At 56.9% G+C, this 22317-nt stretch overlaps 8 protein-coding genes across 8 annotated transcripts in view; 3 read left to right on the forward strand and 5 right to left on the reverse strand.

Annotated features, from left to right (window-relative positions):
• Positions 1 to 1641, reverse strand: part of PUNSTDRAFT_144171 (uncharacterized protein) — a 4753-nt gene extending 3112 nt beyond the window's left edge. The window contains exons 1-4 of the mRNA XM_007384589.1: positions 1397 to 1641; positions 585 to 1319; positions 463 to 530; positions 100 to 403 (exon numbers count right to left, since the gene is read on the reverse strand). Coding sequence (XP_007384651.1) covers positions 100 to 403; positions 463 to 530; positions 585 to 923 — 711 coding nt within the window. The 5' untranslated portion in view covers positions 924 to 1319; positions 1397 to 1641. The remainder of the gene's footprint in view (positions 1 to 99; positions 404 to 462; positions 531 to 584; positions 1320 to 1396) is intronic.
• Positions 1642 to 3367: 1726 nt separating this feature from the next.
• Positions 3368 to 5975, forward strand: PUNSTDRAFT_45120 (uncharacterized protein; the record flags this gene model as incomplete). The annotated part of the gene is made up of 6 exons (XM_007384590.1): positions 3368 to 3744; positions 3834 to 3942; positions 3997 to 4598; positions 4661 to 4885; positions 4949 to 5641; positions 5912 to 5975. The coding sequence occupies 6 exons, from the start codon at positions 3368 to 3370 to the stop codon at positions 5973 to 5975; spliced, it is 2070 nt and encodes a 689-aa protein (XP_007384652.1).
• Positions 5976 to 6974: 999 nt separating this feature from the next.
• PUNSTDRAFT_88129 (uncharacterized protein) lies at positions 6975 to 9467 on the forward strand. Its single transcript, XM_007384591.1, has 5 exons — positions 6975 to 7374; positions 7439 to 7561; positions 7625 to 8226; positions 8288 to 8512; positions 8577 to 9467. The coding sequence occupies exons 1-5, from the start codon at positions 6988 to 6990 to the stop codon at positions 9427 to 9429; spliced, it is 2190 nt and encodes a 729-aa protein (XP_007384653.1). The 5' UTR covers positions 6975 to 6987; the 3' UTR covers positions 9430 to 9467.
• An 802-nt stretch (positions 9468 to 10269) lies between these two features.
• PUNSTDRAFT_135077 (uncharacterized protein) lies at positions 10270 to 11177 on the reverse strand (the record flags this gene model as incomplete). Its single annotated transcript, XM_007384592.1, has 5 exons — positions 10270 to 10451; positions 10534 to 10707; positions 10771 to 10836; positions 10893 to 10958; positions 11027 to 11177. 5 exons carry the CDS (start codon positions 11175 to 11177, stop codon positions 10270 to 10272), a joined length of 639 nt encoding a protein of 212 aa, XP_007384654.1.
• Positions 11178 to 11587: 410 nt separating this feature from the next.
• PUNSTDRAFT_135078 (uncharacterized protein) lies at positions 11588 to 12867 on the reverse strand (the record flags this gene model as incomplete). Its single annotated transcript, XM_007384593.1, has 5 exons — positions 11588 to 12018; positions 12086 to 12394; positions 12454 to 12513; positions 12587 to 12718; positions 12771 to 12867. The coding sequence occupies 5 exons, from the start codon at positions 12865 to 12867 to the stop codon at positions 11588 to 11590; spliced, it is 1029 nt and encodes a 342-aa protein (XP_007384655.1).
• Positions 12868 to 14964: 2097 nt separating this feature from the next.
• On the reverse strand, positions 14965 to 17309 carry PUNSTDRAFT_88135 (Pkinase-domain-containing protein). The gene is made up of 7 exons (XM_007384594.1): positions 17068 to 17309; positions 16735 to 16934; positions 16574 to 16657; positions 16166 to 16514; positions 15898 to 16091; positions 15635 to 15821; positions 14965 to 15555 (listed from the first exon to the last, which is right to left on the reverse strand). Exons 1-7 carry the CDS (start codon positions 17105 to 17107, stop codon positions 15422 to 15424), a joined length of 1188 nt encoding a protein of 395 aa, XP_007384656.1. The 5' UTR covers positions 17108 to 17309; the 3' UTR covers positions 14965 to 15421.
• A 97-nt stretch (positions 17310 to 17406) lies between these two features.
• Positions 17407 to 17801, forward strand: PUNSTDRAFT_135080 (uncharacterized protein; the record flags this gene model as incomplete). The annotated part of the gene is made up of 2 exons (XM_007384595.1): positions 17407 to 17457; positions 17526 to 17801. 2 exons carry the CDS (start codon positions 17407 to 17409, stop codon positions 17799 to 17801), a joined length of 327 nt encoding a protein of 108 aa, XP_007384657.1.
• Positions 17802 to 20362: 2561 nt separating this feature from the next.
• On the reverse strand, positions 20363 to 21104 carry PUNSTDRAFT_126595 (uncharacterized protein; the record flags this gene model as incomplete). Its single annotated transcript, XM_007384596.1, has 4 exons — positions 20363 to 20605; positions 20633 to 20785; positions 20854 to 20954; positions 21017 to 21104. The coding sequence occupies 4 exons, from the start codon at positions 21102 to 21104 to the stop codon at positions 20363 to 20365; spliced, it is 585 nt and encodes a 194-aa protein (XP_007384658.1).
• Positions 21105 to 22317: the final 1213 nt, after the last annotated feature.

A 22317-nucleotide genomic window follows, 5' to 3' on the forward strand; every position in this document is an offset into this window, starting at 1 on the left:
CGCTCTGGTAGCCTCTTCCTCTTCAGCCCCGGTCGCCGCCCGCCTAGCACGGTCCCTCTCCCTCTTCTTCTCCCTGTCCGTCGTCGGCATATACCCCACCTTCCCGTTCTCGCCGTAGTCGCACAGCCTGATCCCGGCGCGGCTGAAGGGGCACGGCGCGCCGGCGGCCTTGCTGAGGTACCAAACCATGGTGCCCTTGCGAAAGTTGGTGAGCCGGTTGTCGCCGGTGGGCGGATTGCAGTGCGCGCCGCCCGAGCGCGAGTGGAGGGCGGGGAGGAGGTCGTCGTCCGAGGGTGTGCCCGACAGCACGTGGCGGAGGAGCAAGGGATGATCTTGCTCGACATCACATCGATGCATGTGCGCGCGGATGAAGGTAGTGATAGCCTGGGACGCGGCGGACACGCTGCATACAGGAAGGACGGGTAAGCTCCTAAGATAGGGTTAGGTGATATATGCACGCACTTCTGGCAATGCAGTCCGTTCTTGAGGGTCATTTCGGCGAGTTCTTTGATGGTAACGGCCTTATTGTTCTATAAGGTAGAGTATGGGTGATAGGCGCCCGAGATATAATTGACAGGACTGACCACCGCGAGCAGAGAACGGCCGATCGCTAAGAAGACCTTATTTGACGCGTCGTCGGGATGCAATACGACATGCGGCGGGGGAAACGTGAGCGCATTCGAGTCGTTTGATGACGGCGATGAGACCGCGGGGACATTATTTGACTTTGAGATCATGAGTGGTTTTATGCGTCTGAGCGCCGGGGTGGTGGTGGTCGACGGCAGATCGGGCGATTGGCGTAGACGAGCGGATGGCCGCATTATAGAATTCTGACGCGTTCTAGTACCGTATTGATGATGTACAGCCTGCGACTGGCGGGACGCGTCCGCGAAGGTAGCGGAAGTGGAGGGTGCGGCGTCCATTGGAGAAGTTTAGAGCGGCAGGCCTTGCATTAATAATGTAGCGATGTCGTCAGAGGTTAGTTCGGCCAGCGACGGTGATAGCGATTATTTCGTGGGGAGGGACAGTCGTCGTTCGTCGTCGTCGGGAGTGGCGGGAGGGACGGGGAGCGAGGGGTGTGTGGGCGCGAGGGAGACGGTTGGGGTGAAAGGAAAGACGAGGGAGTTCGCGAGAAGCGAGGCATCTTTAGACACGCGATCGGCTTTTGAATTCGTGCCTCGGCGCATCGCACCCGTCCCCATATGGCAACTGTCACACTCCCCGTCACGACGCTTATCGGCTCATTTTTCCCAGCCCGCAGACCCGTGAAATGCAGCGGTCGCGTCATGACCGTCGCGTCGTCGCGAACACGTAGCGCTCTGCTGGGGAGGCGAGTCAGCCGTCGAAAAAAAATTCAGGGCAAGTGAACCAAGCGAGGCGGTTGACGGGGACGTACCCAGGGAAGGCAATGTAGAGCAAGAAACGGTCAGGAGAGGACGATACCGCTTCGCCGCCGACGCGAGAGGCTAGAAGCTGTCTCCTTCGCAACTCTCCGCGAACGGCAACCCCGTACGATCCGACGAGGTACACAAAGGCTTCACCTCAAGCAGGCCTCGCAGCAGGCATAATAGGCTCCGCGTGACAAGCACGCCCTATTATCATGACGCGCACGCGTCCGCCCCTGCGATAAGTAGCATTCCCGTCTGAGCGGCTCCAACATCCCGCCAGAGCAGCAACCGCGTGCGCAGCAGGGGTCCGTCCCATAATTGACGACGATCAGTCCAGATCAGGGCTCGAAAAATCTCGTGACGTGTGACAGCGGTAAGCGTGACGGTTCGTGACGGGTGTTCCACATAAATTTCGCGAACCTTCGGCGAGGTGACGCAAACGGGTGATGGCATCCACGTCGAAGCGGTCGAAGGCGGAAGGGCCCTCAACCTATCCATCACGTGAGCGGGAGCAACGGGCGGAAAGCGCCGCGGCGGAGGCCGACTCCCCCAGATGCCGTGAAACCGCACAGCGTCGCTACAGCAAAGCCAGATCCGAATTCGCTGTGGTGTGGTATATCCTGGTCGTGGAGAGGACGAGTCGGTAGGGTCAACGGGGCTGGCATGCCACAGCGTCGGGTCCCCCGATTTAGACTGCAAATAGCGCCGTCCGTATATCCGTCGCGCAGCTCTCTCAGCATCACAAGGCCTTCGACTGCGCTGGACGTTTCACCGGGCTGAGCAACCGAGCCCGGTGAGAATCGAGTGGACGCGGTACGACAGTGCGTGAGCTTCTGCATTCAGCCATGGGGCGGTCGTTTTGCCGTCCGTTCAGCCTTCTTGGGTAACGATAGGGGCAGCCTTCGCCGTACCCGCGCCAGATCTATCTTTGTAAACAAGGTTCAAAAGCGTAGATTGGGTGGGGCCCAGAGAGAACCATTGAGTCAATGAAAATGCGATTGAGGAAGAACCGCGCACCTAGGCCTTCGCAGTCAGCTACGTGATCGGATCGCGTTCCGTCGACTCGAAGGCGAAATCCGCTGAGCGTTACATATGTATCTGAAGGTGTTGGCGGAGCAGACGGCGCTGTGGGCGCTCCAGATCGAGGCTAAGACCAAATAGGACTTCCCGAGCCCGCCGCGAAGAGGGCGTGGCCTGTCCGTGCAGGATGGTCGGCGGCTCGAACTGCATCCTCGAACTTCTGCATACGACCGCGCGGGGGAGGTTCCGGAAGGGCTGATCAACAACATGTCGGACTAGTACGGGTTCGCAACAATTAGATCGATGTGCGAGGTAATCCAGCGCACGCGGAGCAGTACATACATATGGACGTCGTCCCCTGAGGCTAGACTGGACAGGGTCGCGTTTGCTTAATCCGCCGTGCGCTACCAACATGGACTGTTGAACGTGTTGCTGCGTCCCGGGTCGTGTGCTCGCCGGTCCGCTGCGATGACGAGATTCGGTCGTGCATAATTCTTCAATTTTCGTAGCCCGCGTTCGAGCAAAAGCAATCGCGCCATGACAGTATCTGAGGAGTACGAGGCGAGCTAGGTTGGACGGTGGTGCAGAACCAGAGCAAGTCGATCTCGGACTCCCCAAGTCGCCAGCGCCGGCGATGTCCGAACCGCTACAAGCGCCATCGCATTCGCGTTCTCGTTGTGCTCCTCTCATCGTCCACACCATTGCGCAGGTATCCAGGGGCGTCCTCACTTCCACAATCGCGGACGCAGGTCCTCGTTTCAGTTATGCTTTCTGACGCAGGCCGAGGGCAGAGCGCCTCTAACAGGCTCTTCAACGCCTCCATCATGTCCCGCTTGACGTCACACTGTCGCCCCCGCCTTTTCGAGTGTGCCAGATATTATTGCCTGCAATCGAGACTCCAACTGTTCCCCTTCAACTACGAATAACGAGTCTAGGATCCAGGCGTACGTACCACCACCATGTCTCATTCAACGGGCCCCCAATTGCAGGCCAAACCCGAACCGTTTCTCGAACACCTACACAATCCCTGTGCGCCCTCCGGAGACCCTACCGTTCCCACTCCGTCCGAAGGTATAAGCTCCCATCTACCCTCCGTGGATGTGAACGGCGTACTGGACAGTGTTGTACCCGAGGCGTCGGCAGCGAAGGAGGAGACCGTCATCGACACCACCAAACCGCCCGAGCACATGGAAATCGACCGGGGGCTGCGCGATGAGGCAAGGGGCGGACTGCCGAAGGAGGTGGAGGATATTGGGTGGAACGATCACCCAGACTCGATGCCGTCTCCGATCGCGAAGGGACTGTCCAACGATGATCTCTGGATGCTCTTGCGGAGGTTCAACAAGGCAAGTTGCACTCGACGCTGGTCCTAATCGACGGCGTTGCTTACCTCAATGGACCCAAGCAACGGCTTTATCACGTCAGGGCAGTGGAGAAGCCCCTCCCTAGCGATCTGGACCTCAACTACGCAGAAGACGAAGAATTCTCCCCCGAGAAATTGCGCGCGACGTTCGAGCGCTTCTATATGATAGTCGTGAGTCCCTTACTCTGCACGATTTATTACCCGCAAACGAACGTCGTTCTCCAGATCGTAGGCTTCGCCGCAATCGCCAAGCACGTTGCCCGGCTGCGATCTTGGAACGAGCGCAACCGCACTATCGCTTGGCTCGTGGGGTACTATGTCGCCTGGTCCCTCAACCTCCTCATGCCCGTCACATTCACCCTCATACTTGTCCTCGTCGCCTTCCCTCCCTCCCGGTCCTTCTTGTTCCCGCCGGCTCCGTTAGCCTCGATTTCCGCCGCGCACGGCGGGCTCCAAAAACCCCCGGCCGGCCAGCTTCATTCGAAAGACACGCTCACGGGCGCGCCGGAGGCGTACAAGGGCGAGGCGCTCGAGAACGAGGCGTCGGACTTTGTGTCGGGCTTTGCCAGTCTCGCCGTAGGGACGGCTGTGGGTAAGGGTCCGGAGGAAGAGAAGCAGGCGGAGCAGGAGGGCGATACGAGCGTCGTGCCGGACCCCACCAGCGTCGCGATGGATGCGGGCCATGCGAAAGAAGTGGCAAGCGGGAAGAAGGCGAAGGGGAACAATAACGCGACGAAGGAGCCCGTTCAGGATGCGCTGTGGGCACAGGCGCGACCGGTGATGAGGGCGCTGGACGACGCGTGCGACGTTTGGGAAACGTTCGGCAAGTGAGTTCCTTGCCATCGCGATTCATTCCTGCAAACGCAGTCACTGATAAGCTTATGGGAAGTGCGTTGTCTCCGACACCGCCCTTTTCGTCGGTGATCCGATTTAAGCTCGGTATGATCATCGCTCCTCTGCTGCTCGCCTCGCTCTACATGAATGAGGTCATCCTGTACAACGGCTCGACCTTCGTCTTGGGAATCGTCATCTTCGGCCAGCCGCTCCTCATGCGCGGTGCGCTCTGGCTTACCGAGAAGGTACCAAACTGGCAATGGTATCTCCAACCCAAGAAGTACGTGCGATTGCTCCATCTTCTCTGTCCCCTGTAGCATCACAGTATTAAACACGCCTTTAGTACGCTGTTGAAGGGGATCCCCACGAATGCGCAGCTGGCCCTTACGCTCCTCCGCATCGGCGAAGCGAACAAGACGCCGCTGCCGCCCCCGCCGAAGCAGGACCCAGATCAGGGCCTGCCGTCCCGCCCGCCGAGCCCGGTCGACGCGGACGACATCCCGCTCGACGTCTCCCACCGGGACGTCGACGCAACGCAGTACGACGAGGAGACGCTCGCGAGACGCCACGACGACGACGACAAGGACAAGAAGGAGCCGGGAAAGAAGCGGCATAGGATCGCCAAGTTCTTCAAGGGCACGGCGAAGGCGGGCGTGAGCGCCGTGATCGGCACGGACGCGATCAAGGCCAAGGTCGGCGGCCAGAGCGCGAAGCGACGCCTGGGCGTGCTACCTAAAACAGGCGAGCGCTCCGAAGATGGCCCGACGATCTTCGGCGCGCGGTACAACGGCAAGAAGGGGTTCGCGGTGATCTCGACGCGCGCGTCGACGCCGTGTATCTCGTTTACGCCGCACGACCCTGTGGAGCGTGAGGAGAAGGGGAAGGAGGTGAACCCTGTCTGGACGGTGGGATTGGACGATATCAGCGAGCTGAGGAAGATCGGGGGGCTCGGATTCAAGGGACGGTTGGTCGTTGGTCACGCTCTGGGAATGCAGATTGTGGATGGGCTGGAGATCGTGGACGGGGCCGGGAGGAGGTTTGTAATGACGGCCATCGACAAGAGGGACGAGTTGTTCAATCGGTTGATTGCGATCGGAAAGCAGCGGTGGGAGGCGCTTTAAATGTCCAGAAGGCCAGTACGAGTGCTTGCACCTCTTGCGACGTAATTGAGTAAACCAGTTTCATCCGTGGTATCTACGCAGTCAATTGTGAAATATACATAAACGTTCTGTAATCGTGTAGACCCAGTCAGGTAGGCCATGGTGATGTGCAGGGACGAAGCAAACTAAGTCGAACGTCGGTGCAGAACCAAAGCCAAGTGGGAGTCGCCGCCACCGCCGGCGATGTCCGAACTAGCGTACCGTCAATAATTCCCGCTGACTTAATCACATTTGTAAGTAACTAGTGGCGCGCCAGGGGGTTTATTTACAAGCGTAAATACTGTAATCAATGTAATAAACTCCGCGCGCTGTTTTCGAGGCGGAACACGTCAGATTGTGTCGTGTACATGAGTCTACCAGTCCCAGTTCTCGTCGCAAACATCATCTGGGCCCCGTTTTGTGTCCACGGCATGAGACACATTGACCGGGCTCAATGAAAGCACATCCCGGATGAGTGCCGACGATAGATCGATGTCGTCGTCGGTTTCCAGTGCGAAAAGTTCGACATCTAGCGCGAAATTCACAAAAACAGCATATTTTGACTGTTCGGATCCTCCACTAGTGGAAGCGAAGCAGGTAGATTGCGGAGCAAATGCTCCAGCTCTCGAAGTATTTTGAGAAAGTCCGTGACTTTTTCGGGATCCAGTTGAATGCGCTCGTAATCTCTAGTGGGAGTAGAAGCCATATCAAGAGTGGGTGCCACGATGTCGACGTGTCAAGAGGTTGTATTCGTGGGAATACAACATTACCGCTCATCACATTTACATCAACGGCCATACACAAGCTTCAAGGGTACGCGAGTGGCGATGAATTATTTACTTTTATAACATGAAGATTGACCTATGGCATGCCTCGCATGTAAGTTACATGTAAATAACCAAGTAACTAAACACGAGTTAATAACATCTGACTTTTTGACGGTACACTAGTCCGAACGACTGCCTCGCCGCGCTCTGACTCTGACTCACGTCGCGCAAGCATCCATGGCCATATCCACCTCCACAATCACGGACAGCGGCGCTCATCTCCGACATATGGAAGCATCAGCGGAAGGACGCAGCCGGCGGAGCGCCTCTGACAGGCTCTCCAAACCACGCATCATGTCTCGCTTGACGTCACCTTGGCGCCTCCGCCTTTTCAACTGACCCGTCGACGCACTCGATTATACCTTTTTCTCTCTGCCCGACGCGCCCTCGTATAGAAGTGTACGCATACGATCACCATGTCTGCCCCGACGGGCCCGCAGCTGCAGGCCAAACCCGAACCCTTCCTCGAACATCTACACAACCCTCCTGCACCCTCCGGCGACCCCACCGTACCCACACCCTCCGAAGGAATCACGTCTAGCTTGCCCTCCATTGATGTGAACGGCATCTTAGAAAGCGCCGTGCCCGAGGCTTCGGCAGCGAAGGAGGAGACGCTCATCGACACCACCAAGCCGCCGGAGCATATGCATGTCGACCGAGCGGCACGCGACGAGGCGCGAGACGGACTTCCGAAGGAGGTGGAGGACATCGGGTGGAACGAGCACCCGGACTCGGTCCCGTCTCCGATCGTGAAGGGGCTGTCAAACGACGATCTCTGGGTGCTGTTGAGGAGGTTCAACAAGGCAAGTTCTTGACATCAGCCACCTAGCGAACTGCGTCGCTTATCTCGAAGGACACAAGCAACAGATCCATCACGTCAGGACGGTCGAGGGACCCCTACCGGGCGATCTGGACCTCAATTACGCAGAGGACGAAGAGTTCTCACCAGAGAAGCTGCGCGCTACCTTCGAGCGCCTTTACATGACCATCGTCCGTACTACCCTTTTGCATTATCGCGTATACGCTTTATATAATACGTCTCTTTTTTTCCAGATCGTCGGTTTCGCCGCATTCGCCAAACACGTCGCTCGCCTGCAATCCTGGAACGAGCGCAACCGCACGATCGCCTGGCTCGTGGGCTACTACGTCGCATGGGCCCTAAACGTCCTCATGCCGGCTCTTTTCACCCTCATACTCGTCCTCATCGTCTTCCCACCCTCTCGCACCTTCCTATTCCCACCAGCCCCCTTAGCCGCCGTCTCTGCCACGCACGGCGGACTGCAGAAACCCCCTGCCGGCCAGCTGCACTCGAAGGACTCACTCACCGGCGCGCCCGAGGCGTACAAGGGCGAGGCGGTCGAGAACGAGGCGTCGGACTTTGTGTCCGGTATGGCGAGTTTGGCGGTAGGGACGGCGGTGGGTAAAGGACCCGAGGAAGAGAAGCAGGCGGAGCAGGAGGGCGATAAGAGCGTCGTGCCGGATCCGACGAGCATCGTGATGGAGGCGGGCCATGCGAAGGAGGTCGCGAGCGGAAAGAAGGCGAAGGCAGAAAATAACGCGACGAAGGAGCCGGTTCAGAACGCGTTGTGGAGCCAGGCGAGGCCGGTGATGAGGGCGGTGAACGACGCTTGTGACGCTTGGGAGATGTTTGGCAAGTGAGTGTACTCGACCGTCATCAACGGTGAGGGAGGGCATTCGTTGACATGAAAATTGCAGCGCATTGTCGCCTACGCCACCGTTTTCGTCCATAATCCGCTTTAAACTCGGCATGATCGTCGCCCCTTTGCTGCTCGCCTCGCTCTACGTGAACGAGGTTCTCCTGTACAAAGGCTCGACCTTCATCTTCGGCATCGTCTTCTTTGGCCAACCGCTCCTGATGCGTGGAGCCGTCTGGCTCACCGAGAAGGTACCAAACTGGCAATGGTATCTCCAACCCAAGAAGTACGTGTCATCGCTCAATCGTTCTCCGTCGCGTCTAGCATCACAGTATTAAACATGCCCTCAGCACGTTGTTGAAGGGCGTCCCGACGAACGCGCAGCTGGCGCTCACGCTCCTCCGTATCGGCGAAGCGAACAGGACGCCGTTGCCACCGCCGCCGAAGCAGGACCCCGACCAGGGCCTGCCGTCCCGCCTGCCGAGCCCCGTCGACGCGGACGACATCCCGCTCGACGTCTCCCAGCAAGACGTCGACGCGACCCAGTACGACTTTGCCGACCGCGACTCGGACCCGGACGCCGGCCCGAACGGCTCGCGCTTCCGCGAGGAGCTGCACAGCGACGAGGAAACGCTCGCCGGCGACCACCACGACGAAACACGGGGCAAAGATAAAGCGCCGACGAAGAAGCGACACAGGATCACGAAGTTCTTCAAGGGCACGGCGAAGGCGGGCGTGAGCACCGTGCTCGGCACGGACGCGGTCAAGGCCAAGGTCGGCGACCAGAGCGCGAAACGGCGTCTCGGCGTGTTGCCTAAACCTGGCGAGCGCTCCGAAGACGGCCCGACGATCTTCGGCGCGCGGTACAACGGCAAGAAGGGGTTCGCGGTGATCTCGACGCGCGCGTCGACGCCGTGTATCTCGTTCACGTCGCGCGACCCCGCGGAGCGCGATGGGAAGGGGAAGGAGGTGAACCCTGTCTGGACGGTGGGCTTGGACGACATTAGGGAGCTGAGGAAGGTCGGGGGGCTCGGGTTCAAGGGACGGTTGATCGTCGGGTATGCGCTGGGAATGCAGATCGTGGATGGGTTGGAGATCGTGGACGGGGCAGGGAGGACGTTCGTGATGACGGCCATCGACAAAAGGGACGAGTTGTTCAATCGGTTGATTGCGATTGGAAAGCAGCGGTGGGAGGCGCTTTAGACGACCAGAAGGCGGCGATCTCAGTACGAGTGCTTGCCCCTTGCAACGTAATTTAGTAAAGCCGGTCCAATCCGTTGTATGTACGCAGTCAATTGTAATATATCCATAATTGTCCTGTAATCGTGTATTTGCCGGTGAATCCCAGTTGCTACTGCAGTCGGAACGGCCGCTTCGTGGAAGCTTACTACGCCGATGCATGCGTTAAAGTTTCGGGAGAGGAGTCTAAACGTGGGGCGACTGCCCGACACGATGCGTTTTCAACAGCTGTCCATTGTTTCGATCCTCCGGCCAGCGAGCGAGAGCCAGATGAGAGCAAGGAGCTTGAGTGGGCCGTTGTCGAAGACAGAAGTGCGTGAAGTACAAGAGACTCGCGCGTGAGATATTGTGTCTTTGTTTCCGGATTCGACGATCACCGATACCTTTGCTTTGCCCATAACGGTCCACCAAAGTGCTGAACTCTAGCTTAAGCTCCTCAGATGGTCGGTGGAGGGACACAATCCATTCGTGATGTTTTCTGGCTCTGACTTCACCTGTGGGCTTATCGAGGGCAGACACGGCGTGATGTCTCCCCACCGTCTTGCCACAGGCACCACGCTCGAGGCTCACTCATCTGGGATACTCGCTCACCTGCGAGATGAACCAAGAGGGGCCCGCGCAGCTGCTGCCCAAATCGTCCTCATCCAATGACCAAACCGGAAATCTAAAGCAACAGATCGACGACGAAAGCCAGATCGTCCCTACTACATAGTAGGGAATTGCAAGGACATGTCGCGAGGCTGCTGCGCATATCTACCTCCCACCAATGGACGCGACTGGAAACTACGAGCGGCCATCAATGAACTAAAACACGCCCGAAAGCTTGATAGCGCCTGCCACGAGGGCCACCCCTACGATGGCAAAACCCAACGAGATCGGCCAAGGGACTGCCCCCAAGGCTGCCGTGGATTGCAAAATCGAAAATGCCGAGCCTTCGACGATCACTCCACCCAGTACCGCGCTGTGATAAGCCGCAGCGCATGAACCTGTTCGTACGGTAACATACAAGTGAGCGTCAGGGTTCAACAGGGACCCGCATTGCGAGCCTTGCATGTGGTAAAAACGCACCTGCAACGACGCCCTGGACCCCGAACCCGACGCCCGACAGGATGGCTAGTATCAATGGCTGAGCCACGAGGAAGAGGACGCCGACTCCGAGGGCGACGACCAAGGCTGCAACAAGCGCGGGGTGTTCCGCGCACCAAGCGGCCGCCGCGCGCCAGTACTGGATGACATGCTTCTCTGCGCACCCAACTGTGAGAGTGACTCTTCCCACAGGAAGAAAAACCGCGATCGATTACTCACTTATCGTCACGATATACGGGCTTATGGTCTCCACAGCTACGCGCCAATAGTTGACGAGGATCTGTCCTACGGGTGCGTTGATACTCTTCTGCGCTCGGAGGTGGACGCGATCGAATGCTCACCTATGGTCAAGATATACGGACTGATGGTCGAAACGACGATGTGCCAATACTTGCTGACAAGCCGTTCTACAGAAACCGATTTTTAGTCCCCGAGTCTCATACCTACTAGTGGACGCGATCCTCGAGAAGCTCACTGATGGACCCGATGACAGAAGAGTCAGTTGGAATCGACGGTATATATCCGGGAAGGACGAGGAGTAGTGTATTTTTCTCGGAAACGTCGAACACCCATTGCACGAGCCCGAGCGAGCTAGCACTCTGATTGATTTCCGGATATGGAGCCATCAAAATCTCGTATAAACTCGCCAAAGTCGTCGAACTGGGGTAACCTTGAGGGAGGCGGGAGGGAACCTTAATAGGACGTGAGGTCCATGCGCATATATATATATGAATCCGCACACACTAGTAGGTGCCTCGCGACTTACTGACAGCACAAGGCTGTTCGTTCGGGAAGCAATCGATATCCCGATGACGCAATATCGTCCCGCTATAAATGCAACGCTGTAAAGGCCGGTGCGATCCATGCTATGAAGTCTTCCGAAAGGAGATTAACGCAAGTACAACCAATAACGGACCCGAGCGCCTCTCACGAAGGCTTGCAAGTAAACCACACGAACCGTACTGTACATTGGATTTGACGATGGGATATCAGAGCGTTCGTGGACAGACTGATCTTGCCCCCAACCCGGAATTCATCAGAAGAAATACTTTTTCAACAACACGATACCGCCGACCAGGACACCGCCGACGAGAACCGCGCCCGCGACCGGCCCGAAAACCGCCCCAACGCCAACCGCCCCGATCCACTGCGCGATGGCAAACGGCGAACCGGCGGCGACGAGGCCTCCCATGGTACCTTGAATCGCGGCTGCCAGCGATCCTAGAGTCCGTCGTAACCAAAAAAAAAAGACGTTCGGCGACAGCTCTACGCGGGAATTTTTTGCCAACCCGACCAACTTGCCTGCAGCGACGCCTCCCGCCGTGAATCCTACGACGTGGAGACCGCCCACGATCAGCAGCGGAAGCCCGATCGCGGCGGTGACGGTGCCACCGATGACGCCGGCTATCGCGGTCTTGTTCTTCGCCGTCCAGTCGGCGATCTTCGCTCCGGTGGCAAGGATGGAGCCTTCTTCATTAGGACGATCCTCACAGTTTCAACGGTCGAGAGCGCGGAAAGTTGAGATCGGACTTACTCGCGCCGGCGAGCCATGCCTTCGCATGGATAGTAGGCAGCTTGACGTGCGGGAGGGAGGGAAGATGGATCTTCGGGATCTGGATGTGAGGCATGTGCACCTTGGGGAAGGAAGGGAGCTCGATCTTGGGCGGGGACGGCAGCTTGATCTTCGGCGGCGAAGGAAAATGGACTTGGGGCAACGACGGCGCCTTGACCTTCGGTAGCGAGGGTTTCTTAAACTTCGGGAGCGAAGGCAGTTTGCGCGCGACGAGCTGGATTTCGATCATCGCCCGCCCACCTGCCTTTGCGACGCCTTCAAACCCTTTTTCTGTCCGCCAGGTCAAGCGGGTAAGCACAGTCCATGCCTGACACGCCGAGAGAGCCTACCCAAATGTCCGGGCGCATCTACGAGGTAGAGTGGGACCGCGGCTTGTGCGACCACGGCACCTGATATACCGTCACGGTTATATCGTCAGTCCGCCGTCGACAACTGTAAAACATTCGACTAAGTAACACCTACCGGTTTTCTCGTACATAGGACTATCAGCTTTGCCCGCAGCTACGCTGATCACAGCAGACTGCACAGCCGACGTAGCATTATTGATGATTGCACGAGGATCGAAAAACTGAGGGACGTGGAATGGCGCCATCACTGGCACAACGGAAGAGACACTTGGGCAAGGCCAGCGCCGGGGCTGCTCGACTCTCGAGGTCGAGGCGGGCAGGGGTAGGGGCAGTGAAAAAGGGGACCTCGTGGGCGGCGTCCTTTGTATGCGGTCCGGCTATCGGGACGACAGACATGGAAGGGGCTGGTTGAACTGTCCCAAATCGGGGAGTTCGAGTGCAGCTTTGAAAGACGTCTATAGTTGGCGCGTTCCGATTCACATTCCAGAAGTCCTTCGAGCGCCTTGGAGCTGTTCAGTCTTCCGAGCTGCAGACATCGATAGACAGGGCGTCCGGGCGATGTCGATGATGGCGAGGACCTGGATATGCTGAAACACTTGCGCGAGCATTGGGTTCGTTGGGTCCCGCCCGTCACGGTATCGCGAATGCATATGCGCGCGGATGACGCGCCGACGGAGAGTTTTTTTGTTTCCGAAGAACCAGGCCCAGCGCTCAAGTTCGCAGCTGATCCAAGCGTCGAAACTCGGCTCGCCCAAACGACCACTCGGGCGAGAGTTATGTGCGACGAATGTCGGACGACGTCGAGGCGCATAAAACACAGCACATCTGATGCCAGCGTCCTCGCTTCTTGCAACGCCCTAAATTCTCGCGGTACTTGGAGCCTGGACATTGGGTTATGGTCACGCTCGAGCTGCAGCGGAGATGCTAAGCCGCGATCAAGGCTAGCAGGTATAGTAAATATTTCGACGGTCCAGCGCCGAGCGCTCCGTACGTAGCATAGACAGTCAGTACTCCCTACACATCCGCTATGTAGGGATCCTACCATCGGATTGATTGTAGGTCGTTCGACTCCTTAGCGTCGCGTACAACGAAACGTCCGGATATCTCCCTAATAGCGCAGGGAGATATCCGGACATCTCGGTAAAAACCGGCAATATAATCGACTTTTCACTCAAGGAGCCGTATACACGAAATCGACCCCCTTATCCGCTCTCCTCGAAACCGTAATTGCCATCGGTCTCGCGTATGACGAACGTCTTGGGAGCAAAAGCGATCCCAACCCAGTGCGCGCGGTGCACGAGGCCGGGCGCATGTTCGCCCCATTTGGCACCGTCTACAAGTCACCCCCCCTTGCCCATCAGGATATACAAAAAAGTAGTATAGGACAAGAGGGGCTCACGCTGGTGGGCGACTTGCATCAACGATCTCGCAACGGGTATGGTGGCTGCTGGGGCCACTCCGCCCCAACCGCGAAGCGCACCCAGGGCACCGAGCGTGTGCCGGTCACGACGCTCGCCGTCCCGGCCGCGAACGCGACGCCCATGCTGCAAGCCGCGTCGAGGGTTACTTTGCTAGGAGAACCGCGAGCACTCGCCCACGTCTTGGCGGATCTCGAAGGTGAAAAGTCCAGGACCCGGACTCGTGCGTCCACGACTCGCCAGGCTGCAGCGCGTTTCGCCAAGCCAACGGGGTCCCGTGCGTCCACGCCACGTTCAGCGTGGAGGACGTATCGTTGCGGAACGGTGACTTGTGGCATTAGTAACGGAGATCTCGAGAGGGGGTGTCGGTGAGATCGGTGGTTGAGGCCATGGGCGAGGCATGGAACGGGTTTTATACCGCGCGCGGCGCTCGAGACGCTTCGGACCCCAAGAATTGCTCGCCCGGTTACACGGGTCAGAGATAGCGATGCCGTAGGTGCTATATACTTACTATCTCCTTCGACCATTCCAGTCATAGCGGGAGATGCAAATGGGCGCCCGAGGAAGCTGTTCCAAACGCTTGGGACGAATTTGCCGCCGAATCTCGAGTGCCCCGGCATACCATGAAGATGCAGCGTGTATCAAGAATGAAACTCTAGGAAGGTCCATGGTCCACGACGGCGCGAGCGATAGATTTGACGTTTAGTTCGGGGATCGATTCTCCTTAATGCCGTTGGCCTCCGCCCTTCGGCGCCTCTTGCGATCGAAGGACATCGCCCTCGACCAGATATGTCCGATCCATGGGAATGTAGATTATGCCGTGCGGCTATTCGACGTTTCCAAATTGAAGATAAGCTTGCAGACAAATCCTCCATCGAGAGTATCCATGCGGCACGTAGAATGGCAGTAGGCGCAGTGTAGAACATGGATGCAGGTGAATAACCAAGATAAAGAAGTCCGCGCCGCGCAGGGCGATCATGAGTTCTCAAGAGCTCGGTGTCGACCAATAAGGAAGCCTACTGATAATCATTGCCACTGGACTAATATCAGTCCAACCAGGACGCAAGACAAAATACACGTTTTCATTTCTTCGTTATGCATCCACGCGCGCCGTCGCGCACTGCTACAACAACGGCTCCGGCTCCAACATACTGATATAAACAGGGAACTCTCGAGGAGCGGGGAAGGGATAACGACGCCAGCCACGTCACACGGCATTACGCGAGACCTAAAACAATACACTGCATGCGATTTGGCGTAGAGAGAAAGAGTGAGTGGGTGAGTGGAGGAGGGAGGGGCCTTGCGTTCCACTCGACGAGCGAAGGCGCACACGAGTGTGAATTGGGCATGACCGGAGAGCAGGGGAGAGGGTGATATGACAGCCACGCCAAAGTTCAACTCCAGGCGATGGTTATCGAGGGACGACGAAGGACGAAAAGCGCGTGCAGGACACAAGACGACGACGGGTGTACCGGGAACGGTGTATAGGTAGCCCGGGCACACGCAAGACCGGCGGGACGAAGCACTCTCTCTCAATCGAGGGTGATCCGCATCTGCTCGAGCGGTATCGGCTGGAAGTTGTGCAGCGTGATGCCCCGCGAGGCCAGCTCCGGCTCGCACCACTTGGGGACCAGAGTCGGGATCAGATCCGGGCGAACGGACAGTTCTGTGAGCGTAAATGAGTATCAGTGCCTGGATCTGACAAGACAGAAAGCGGAGAGGATGAGAAGCGGACGACCACTCACCCTCTCGAGAGAAATCGAACAGAATCGGGAAGTCCTTCCCGTTGGGCATCCGCGCGCCCTCCACCCGCAGCTCGTCGAAGAAGGGATGGCACATGGCCTCGACCGCCGAGTTCCGCGCTTCGGGTGTATACTCCAGAAGCTTCGAGACCAGGTCGATGGCCTCGGGCGAGGTACGCGGCCGGAACACCTAACGCGAATGGCAAGCAAAGTCAGCGTCGGGATCGAAGCCGCGCAACGTGCGTACGAAGAGGGCGGAAATTCACCTTCGAGAAGGGGTGGGGCTTGATCTGAGGGAACTTGTGCTCCATGTAGTTGGGATTCATGGTCTTGATCTGCTCCCTCGAGGGGGTGCCGAGGACTTTGATGATCTCCACCAGCTGGTCGATGCCGCTCTCGCCTGGAAACAGCGGCTGGCCGAGCATCAGCTCCGCCATCACGCACCCGCTCGACCAGATGTCTGGAAGGTTCAGGGGAGAAAGTTTAAACTCGCGCTCTGATAAGGTTACCGGCCAAGGCCGAATCGGGACTGACCGATATTCGTGGTGTAGTTTGTCGCGCCGAAGATGAGCTCCGGCGCGCGGTAGTACCGCGAGCAGATGTAGCTGACGTTCGGCTCGCCCGCGACCAAGATTTTGGCCGAACCAAAGTCACAGAGCTTGAGTATGCCCGTGGCCGGATTCAACAGCAGGTTCTGGGGCTTGATGTCCCGGTGGCAGATGCCGACCGAGTGGATGTACGCGAGCGACCGGAAGAGCTGGTACATGTACAGCTTGATCTGGAGCATCGGCATTGGCTGCTTGAGCTTGGCGTAGTGCCGGCTCGCGCGGTAGACGGTCTCCGGGACATATTCGAGGACGAGGTTCAGGTAAACTTCGTCTTTCTGCGAATAGAACGTCGGTGAGAGTCGCGCCAGAGATAGCCGTCGGGGTCCAGGCGCACCTTGTCCCCATTGGAGTAAAAGAAGGCGCGCAAGTCGACGACGTTGCGGTGTTTGACGAGTCTCATGATTTGAAGCTCTCGGTTCTTGGATCATTGGTCAGCCTCGAGCTGAGGACAATAGGCGCGGCGGTGCTGCGCAGCCGTCGCGTAGGGGGACACACCTTGAAGCGTTTATCCTGCAGAACCTTCTTGATCGCAATATCCTCAACCTCCTTTGGTGCGTCTTTCCATTTGGCTTGGAAGACGACGCCGAAAGACCCGTTGCCTGCGACCTTGCAGTTGGCATAACGGAGCTCCATGGTCTCGCCGGTCTTGCCATCGCAGGCGATGACTTTAATTTCCTTGGACGGATCGTCAAGAGCTGAGAGTTTGAGAGTGTGTGTTCGGGGGCAAGCGGTGAACGGCGCAAATCGGAGGTAGATGCGAACGTGGATGACCGATGATCGTACGAGCATCAGTACCACGCTTGGTAATAAATGGCTAGCACAACGCACAAGATATCTTGACGCCGTTGATGGGGGCTTGTGTTGACATGGCTTATGTCTGGGTCACCGCCGATGTAGGGATACAGATCGTCGTGTTCCGGGGCGGTAAAGGTCGACGCCAGGCTGTGCAACTGCGAGCGCGGGCGGGTGCGGGACGATGGGTAACAAAAAGTGCAGCGGGTAACTCGATGTGGCAAGTGAAATGCGAGGAAGGGGATTCGAACGCGGAGTGGTTTGGAGCTCGGGTCGGGGATGGGGAGGGCGGGATGGGTGGAGGAGCAAGACGAGGGCGTTGGCGCTTCGGAGGGTCACGAGCGTGGGGGCGGGGTACAAACAAATGGCCAAACAATGGCCTTATACGACGCCTCTCGGCGCTTCTCCTCTTATCTCGGGAACACGGTCTGCAACTCCTTCCCGCCGCTCCCTGCACAAGTCTATATTGCTGACGCCACTTCATCGATCATTAGAAAGCCTTGGCCAGACATCCCCACACACCCCGCTACGTCAGAGGCAGACCCGCCGAAGTTCATGTTTTGTGCGACTGGGCAGATTTCGAACAAGCTTTGGAAGAGGAGACCCAACTTGGCATCGCCATATCCTTCACAGGTTACGCAGACGACCGAGCGCGGCACACGCTGTGCAAACCTGACAAATCTCCGCACTTGCCCTCTTTTGAGCGTGGTGACTATGGCGGTATACTCCGGCTTATGCTTCTGTCCGGTCAGGACATTGTCGGCATTTAACGGTATAGCCCCTCCTCCGCTCACGTCGCCGGACTGTTGCATGCAAAACACTCGCTGGACAAGGTCAAGGACGTTCTGCTCTTCGTCCTGTCTTTCTGGAACAAAGGCCCCTATTACGTGACTATTGCAGTTCCCACTTGACTCCGAATAGCCAATCAAGCTGCCGAAACCATCTTCTTACCCTCTCGGTCAAGTCTCCATATTTCTCCAGACCAAGTGACAGATCCTCGCGGATCACACGATCTCTCGGACCACCGTGAGTACGGAGGACGAAGACGGGAGGTTCGTATGAAATTCGATGACGGCGCAGTTTCCTCTCGCGGAAGCGCTCCTGCAAGACCACCGTGTCTTTTGCTCTCGAAATGGACTAGCTCGCGAGAACGTTATCAACCATCTCGCCGTTTCGCAAGATCGCGTTCGCAAGATCACATGCAAAACCTGCCGGCACGGTGCGATTGTTGATTTCAATATTGGTCGCCACCACAACGATCAACGACATATCCTTGTGTCTCTGCGGATGCTCGCGTCTGTACATGTCCGCTCGGGTGCGCGGTGAGAGGGATTGCGAGCGCGCTATAAACGACGAAGTCGGGTTTATCGCTCCCTCACGTACCCAAGGATAGCATCAGGGATTCGAATGCCGCCGCCCATATCCCGGTAGACTGGCATGCCGGAGATGATAGAAACCTACCGTCATTTGACGAGTCAATGGCAGTCGAAGCTTATAGTACACCAGCTCTGGTCCATAGGCCATAAAAGGTATTCCCGTGTTCATATTCGGCACTCCGCCGGTTGCCGAGCGAGGGAAGCCGAACTGCCATGCGCGAGTGTTACGTGCAGTCGAATCCTCCAGAGTACGGCGCCTTTCGCTTACCCCCGCGGTCGTTCATCGAACAGCGTGTCGCTGAAATCCTGGCGCAGCATGCCCTCAACGGCTCGACTTTAACGTGCGTCCCCTTGTTATCGATTAATCCCTGACCAGCACCACGTCTCGCTCCAGATGCTCTTGAAATTAGCACTGCATATAACAACTACAATTCCGATTCGGTGAAAGTAATGTTTCCATGTTCCATGTTCCATACGCTGGTCCCCAACCGATATGCATCTGCGTACAAACGCGGTTCTTGCGTCACGGAAGTTGCACCATCGCTCGTCACCTCCAGTTCATCGTCAAGATAATCAGATTCAAAGCACGCGCGTAGAGTCCATGACGCGTAGCCACACGTCTCCAAAGTACGTTACAGTAACCGCGACGAAAAGTACCCCTGATTGACGCATCACAAACCGATCCGTTCAGTTGTGGAAGATCGACACCTGCTGCGCCACGGAACCGTCACAGATGGCGACCGCGACGGGCGTGACCGAGCCCCCGAAGAAAGCGACGCACTGGTTCGTGCCGTTGCCCTGACCGTCCGTGACCTGAACCGCGTGCACTGGCTGGCGACAGCCTGGCCTTCCTCGGCGTTGATTTTGCAGTCCGCCGGGCAGTTGACGATGAACTGGATTATCAGAGCGGCAGTCGTCGCGTTCCTATTTCTGGTCGTGCATGGTCATAACGGCGTACCTCGGTTCCACCGCCGACCGTGGCGACGAATTCGTTGCCCGAGAGCAGGACGGATTGGTCGTCGGCACTCACGGGAAGACCGGGTTTACCGCCGATCACTGCACCTTGACATCTATATATCGCGTCTATCTCGCGTCACTTACCAAGCTCAGAGACAATACCCTCATGGCCGACCTCTACGCCGCGTTGAGGCTACCGCCTTCGCTGCGAGTCCTTGCCTCGTTCGCTATATCATCAGTAATGACTCACTGCTGATGATATAGTAGCCGTAGTGGCACTACGGCTACTGTCTCCACTATCAGCTTCAACCACGACGGAACTGCCAACGTCGACTTCGAAAACATGGAATAACAGTGTTCATACTCTGTCGGTCTACGGCTGATATCCCCTTTCGAATGCTCCACAATACCTCTCGCTCGTGATTCTGTCTCGCATCACTTACCAGGCTCAAGAAAATTGCCCGAATTCGTGCCACATGCTTATGGCCGACCTCTACGCAGGGTCGAGGTACTTATCGCATTCGAGCTCTAATCTCATCTATTGTAACATCAGTATGGCCGATGTCTGTGCCAAAAACTCCAGAGACGACGCGACATAGCCTTCGACAGCATGAAACCGCAATGTTGGTGCGTGCTCTCAATGCTTCCAAGCCTGGCACACATTCACCCGTCATCTCTGACCAGAACTAGTGTACTATGATCAGCGTCGTTGTAAATCAGATGTTCTTGTAAACGGCGTTGATCCCGACAACTCGGACTAAGCAGAGGTTGCGCCGTATGTTCCCGCCACGCGGATTGTACTCGCACTGATCACCTGAAGTGTTGGTGTTACCGAAGCCCCAATATCTCTCTTAAGTGATCAACATCCAGTTCGTCGTCAAGACAATCAAATTAAGAGCGCACGCATAGCTGATGATACGCAGCCATACATGCCAAAGTACGTTAAAGTCGCCCCAATGAAAAAACATCCACGAATCATTCATCACAAACCAATCCAATCAGAAATTGTTGAAGAAGGACACTTGCTGCGCCTCGGAATTATCGCAGGTGGCGACCGCGACGGGCGTGGCCGATCCTCCGAGGAAAGCGACGCACTGATTCGTGCCGTTGCCTTGGCCGTCCGTGACCTCGAGCGTGCACTGGCCGGCGATGCCCGTGCCCTCCTCGGCGTCAACGTTGCAGTCCGCCGGGCAGTTGACGATGAACTGGATCACCGCAGCGTAAGTCGTTGCGTCGCGAATCTGATGTGTATGAGCATAGCGGCGTACCTCGGTTCCACCGCTTGGGGTGGCGACGAAGCCGTTGTCCTGCAGCAGAACGGCCTGGCTATCGGTCGAACGCTGGAAGCTGAAGATGTTGGCGCCATTGGTGGACGGGATCGCGCGGAATAAAGCTGGGGCGTCGGGCTGATTCTCCTCGAACTGTCCGATTCATATATCACAATCAGCCTCCGAGGTGCACAATCAGAAAGCTTGGTCCCGCTGCTCACCCAGGCGAGAGTGCCGGCGTCGAGGCCGAATCCGGAGTTCTGGAAGAGATCCCAGCGGATTTTCCCGTTAGACTCGGTGGTGATCGATACGCTCGGTACCACTATACGTGGGCCAAATGTTCAGTGACATGCAAGTTGAGTTTCCGCGAGTTGATATACTCACAGGAGATGTTGCAAACTTGGGCACGCTTCTGCGTAGGTGCGGCAGAGACGGCAACGGCAAGGAGAGAGAGAGCAGCGAAGGACTTCATTATGATGTTGGTGGTTGGACGTGTGGTGAGAGGTAAAGTTCAGGTGGAAGCAAAGGGCACTAGAGCGAAATTGGAGTGTACTGTTGAAGGCGATAGAGAAGAAAGCGCAATGGGTCGCAGACCTGGGGCTACACCGTCAACCAACAAGTCCTTATATACCAAACCATGTAAACTGCTTTGCGTTCGTAGACGGATAGAAGCTACCTCTGCCCGTGGTGTGCTTGGCAACATACCGAGGAAGCCGCCCACGTTTCGTGCTGCTTCTGCGTCAGACCGAGGCCTTGAGTAGACACGCGCACGGCGGATACATGGTAAATGCATGGTGACCCAGACGTGCGTGTGCATGTAACTAAATGTACAGCCCTTCGGGAACTTTGTCAAACCTCATTGAAATGTAGTATACTTGAAGTACGTACGATACGGAAATTGGCGCCACATGCGACTAACGATGCACTATAGTGTAGGTTTCAGGTATTCAAGCAACGCAATGCCAATTATTCTCACCAGCAAGTCATAGTACCACCAAACACGCAGCAAGGGCCGGCACAACATTATATTCCCTATACTATTCCCTATACACGAAGGCTGCTGCAAGTTAGTACCTCCGGTGGTCAACTGAGGGAGACTCCGCCCAGGGATATACTGCTTTGCAGTATTGGTGAATATCATATGCATCGATAATTCCTTCGACGGATAGGCGGAACCCATTCCGATCCATGTCCATTGACTTGGCGTTGATACTGCACTGAACGACTGGGAGAGGAGAAACGGAAGGTCGTGGCGCATCAGATATACACTGGCGATCACATCAGCTGGAGCGTCCACCCCGTCGTTGCAACGAGTGAGCACTCAAGCAGTTAGCGACGTGAACGGGACTTTGAATCGTTGAAGAGGCTCTAGGGCCTGGGCCCCCCAGCATCGGGCGATGGATGCGCGGCCGAACATGGGCACCAGTTCCGTGACAGCGATGATCCGTGGTTGATCAGAGCTTCTACTTTTGGCTGTACTTGCGTCAACAACTATGCACCCCTGATGCACTCAACACCGATGGCCAGTCGGAGCGATGACCGTGAAACCCGCGGCTAGTCGTGGCGCGTTTTAAAGAACGATTTCCGCACCGCCACTCGTGGCAATATACAGTGATCCACCGTTCCCTTGGACAGGAAAAATTGTACTGCGCATTGCTCCTCCCATGGGCTCTCGTTCTTCTTTA

Source organism: Punctularia strigosozonata (genome assembly GCF_000264995.1).
Source record: "Punctularia strigosozonata HHB-11173 SS5 unplaced genomic scaffold PUNSTscaffold_8, whole genome shotgun sequence".
NCBI lineage: Eukaryota > Fungi > Basidiomycota > Agaricomycetes > Corticiales > Punctulariaceae > Punctularia > Punctularia strigosozonata.